The sequence below is a fragment of the Talpa occidentalis genome, unplaced genomic scaffold, assembly GCF_014898055.3.
Source record: "Talpa occidentalis isolate TD23 unplaced genomic scaffold, MPIMG_talOcc4v2.1 talOcc4.15, whole genome shotgun sequence".
Taxonomy (NCBI): domain Eukaryota; kingdom Metazoa; phylum Chordata; class Mammalia; order Eulipotyphla; family Talpidae; genus Talpa; species Talpa occidentalis.
The window spans coordinates 24,670,644-24,674,605 of NW_023601543.1; the positions used below are offsets into that span (position 1 = coordinate 24,670,644).

The following is a 3,962-nucleotide window of genomic DNA, read 5'->3' on the forward strand; positions in this document are numbered from 1 at the left end:
AGCCCGGGGCAGCTGCTCAGCGGTGTTCCCCAGCCAGTCGCTGGGGAAGCTTGGGGATGCCTGTGGCTTGGCGGCTGCTGAGTGTGCTGTGCCGGCCAGGCCCGGGCCCCCGCCTGCTCTCCCCAGGTGTCGTGCTCTGCGTGATCTGGCAGAACGAAACCCCCATCCTCCCTCCTCAGCCTCCTCCCCCTCCTCCAAAACAAGGTTCCCTGCTTACTCAGGCCGAGCCAGGGCCCTGGCCCAAGGGTCTTCCCCTCACATCAACGGTTGCTCCCCTTGCCCCCTAGCCTCTCCCGGCTCCCAAGGCCTTGGGGTCTCCTGCTCTTACTCGCGCAGGAGCTCGAGGGTGCTGCCTTCCTGGGGCTCCCCTAGAGCGGTATAGATGATCCTGAAGACAGGCTGAATCCTGCGGTCCCCCCTCCGGGGTGTGACCTCCCTGCCCTGCCACCCTTCCTGGCTGGTGCTGGCCCTTTCGGGCAGAGGCATCCCTAGAAAAGGACCCTCAGGGCCCCAGGCGGCCTCTGGGCCCAGCGGCATCCTTAGGTCAGATCCCACTGGGTGGGTTTCTAGGGGTGGCCAGAAGACCGGGCTCATGCCCAGGCCAGAGTTCCCAGCTGCACCCTCTGCCATGCTGGGGGCCCCGCCTGAGGCTTGGGCTCCCCATGTTGTAAAGGTGGTGGCTGCTCGCTTGCGGGGCCGGCCCCTCCTAGGAGCAGAGTGCTGGCCCCTCATTGAGACATGTAGGGCTTGGGGGATGGAGTCCCTTCCAGCTAGCGGTGGGCGTGGGGGCTCAACCAGCGGGGCCTGGTTTCCCTGCCCCACCTCTGCCCCCCCCCCAGTCCCCTGCTGTCGGTGGGGACTGCGCCCTCTCCTCCTTAATCTCTCTCAGCAACCCACTGGGAGAAGGGGTTTCTGAGTGTTGTGAGCCTGTGCTTTCTAGGGCTCGGGGTGGCTCATGGCCCCAGCCCCCAACTCGTTTCCCGACTGCTCTACTGCAGGCTGAGGCATCTGCTTGGCCGGAGGTGGGCGCTCCGCCCCGGGGCACACCGCCTGGCCCTGGTCGGCCTCCCCGCTGCTGTGGGAGCAGGACGGCTGCCTGCGCTTGAGCGACAGCCTCAACCCTCTCTGGATGGTCTGGGTGCTGCTGTCCTGGAACAGCCCCTCCTGCACGACCGCCTGCGGGGGCGGGCCGCTGCTCTCCGCCCTGGCCTGTCTGTCAGAGGCCCTGCGGGCCCTGCCCACCTGCCGCTGCTTCTCCCTCGTCACCGCCATGGTGGTCTCCCACTCCTCCTTATCGCGAACGAGCTTCATTAACTCCAGGAAAGTGGGGGGACACTCTCTCTGATCCAGCAGCTCGAGCTTGCCCCTGAGCGTGGGGGTCGGGGCGGCACGAGCCAGCATGTGTTTCAGGCGGATGGTGTCGCTGCTTCTGCACAGCCTTTTGCAGCAGGGGCTCCAGCCGGAGCAGGAAAGCCGAATTTTTCTCTCCAGCCTTGGGGAAGGTCTGGAGAAACTTAAACTGCGAGGTTCTGCAGTCCTCCTTGCTCCCGAAGATCTGCTTGAGGGCGTCCAGGCACTGCTCTGTGGTGAGGGCTGCGTCGTTGGCCCGGAGCACGCGCATGATGGCCAGGGCCGGGCCGCGCAGGCTCTCCAGCAGACGCCGCCTCTTCTCGGCCTCAGACACTTGCCACAGCGCCATTATCTCGGTGACCTGCTCTAGCCACACCTCAAAGTTCTCGTCCTCTGACGCCGGCTCAGCATTTCCCGAAAACACTTTCAGTTTCCGGTACCACATGCTCTCCTTCAGCAGCGGCAGCGCCAGGGCCCGAGCAGGCCCAAGCCCCCAGGCTCTGCGCCCTCCCCCAGCGCGCCGAAGCCCAGGGTGATGGCCACGTCTGCCATCCTGCGGCCCTCATCTTTCAGGAAGTAGTTTAGCCTATTGATAAACTCGTCATCTGGGTTACGGGGCTTCACTACCACTTCCCAGGGGCCTCCCTTGCCCGGTATCTGATTGGGCATGGTCGCGTAATTGACCGTGTCGGCCAATTCGATGAAGACCGCCTTAGCGTTGTCTTCCCTCCTGAATATCCTGCCCAGCACCCTGTAGGTGCAAAGGGGGTGCAAGCCTGCCTTCACTGTCTCTTTGATTTCAGCCTCGCTACACTCCACCGGGACCCCCACAATCAGCAGGGCTTTCCTGGGGTCCAGGTCCATCCCTTTGCACCAATCCTCTAGTAGTAACACAGCCATAGCTCCCACTTTTCAGAATATGATCTAACACTGGGGGGCCGGGGGTCAGCTCAGAGTTTGAGCAGGACTCAAAGAATTCTGAGTCAATGCCAAGGACAAAGGCAGAAGCGCCCCGGGTTTCCACAGCCTTCTGTGGCAGGGCTTCCTCCTCAAAGTCCGAGGGCTCTACTGTGAGCTGCGAATGCCTGCTGGAAAAGCTGCTAGGCCAGAACGCCAAGCTTCTCGACCACCAGACGTCTGTCGCCGCTGATGCCACGGTATATGTTTATGTTTATAAGTATACACACAGATAATTATAGAACGTGTTCACAGAATATTTTTAAATATATATTTGTTCCCCCAAAAGATTAGTAAGAGCTTGGTAGTTTGATGTCTCTTCTCCTGTTTTCTTCCTGCTTTCAAATGTTATAGGAGCTATTACTGATAGCAACAGTGACGTCTAGAACATACTTGGTAAGTACTAGAATATCCATATACATAGTTTCATTTTGTACATAACAAAAGATAAAAGAAAAACTATAAATAACATCTTCCAGTCATGGGACAAGATCTAGCCCACATCGGTCTTGTCTGTATTGGTCAATCTAACATTTAAAAAACAAGGAATATTACATATTTTATTTTTTTTTTTTTTATAGAGGCATGCTTTATTTATTTGTTTGCTGGTTTCTTTGTTTGTTTTTGTTTATACATGCACTGGGTACAGTCAGAAGCGCGGGAGGGCGAGAGAATTCACCAGAGCGGGGAGCAGAGCAGGCAGAAGGACCGAAGTACACTGCTGAGGGGAGCAGCGGGCGGCAGGAGAGGTCTGCGCGCCATGTGGGACCCTCCTCCGGTGGCCGGGGAGCAGCCGGGGATCGAACCGGCGCCGCAGAGGCCGCGCGCAGCTTCGCAATCCAGCGCTCAACCGCTGCGCCACCGGGGAGGCCCAATATTACATATTTTAAATTCCAGATTTCTCAACTCTGTTGTGTATTAAAAGATCTGGAAATAGCAGGCTTGCAATCCAGTGTGATCACAATCAGCAAGAACCAAATAACTGCCACTCCCATTAGATAAGCCTGTGGTCTTCAGGACACTACACGCAAATGTGCATTCTCAATTATTTGTTACGTGCTTCGGTCCTACATACATTTGAGTTTGCAAGCACTGACTGGTCCACCTTCTCACTTAATAGAGGTTGATTAACTCAGAAGTAAAGTGAAGTAGGTTTTCTCCCCTTTTTTTGTTTGTTTTGGTGATTTGAACTATGTTTATTTTATTTTATTTTATTTTTTAAAGATTTATTTATTTATTCATACAAGCACTGGGTACAGTCAGAAGCACGGGAGGGCTAGAGAATTCACCAAAGCCAGAGCGGGGAACAGAACAGGCAGAAGGACCGAAGTACACTGCTGAGAGGAGCAGCGGGCGGCAGGAGAGGTCTGCGCGCCATGTGGGACCCTCACAAAGTGGCCGGGGATTGAACCGGCGCTGCAGAGGCTGCAGGCAACTTCGCAACCCAGCGCTCAACCACTGCGCCACCGGGGGAGGCCCTGAACTATGTTTATTTTAAATAGGTAGGGAGAATATTGAGGGTTTTGAATGTTGTGTGCAAAACTGATCCATATCATCATCTCACTGAGGTGATATAGGTTCTTACTGTCATTCAAGAGAAAAACACAATGAGTAGATAGATATACCATTTGTCCTTAAAGAGCTCATAATCTGCT

At 56.0% G+C, this 3,962-nt stretch overlaps 1 protein-coding gene across 1 annotated transcript; it reads right to left on the minus strand.

Annotated features, from left to right (window-relative positions):
* Positions 1–836: 836 nt before the first annotated feature.
* Positions 837–2,290, minus strand: LOC119246568 (paraneoplastic antigen-like protein 5). Its single transcript, XM_037512930.2, is given in 3 exon segments — positions 837–1,432; positions 1,434–1,851; positions 1,854–2,290. Coding segments are annotated over 3 exon segments (1,311 nt in total). The 5' UTR covers positions 2,251–2,290; the 3' UTR covers positions 837–936.
* Between the last annotated feature and the right edge of the window lie 1,672 nt (positions 2,291–3,962).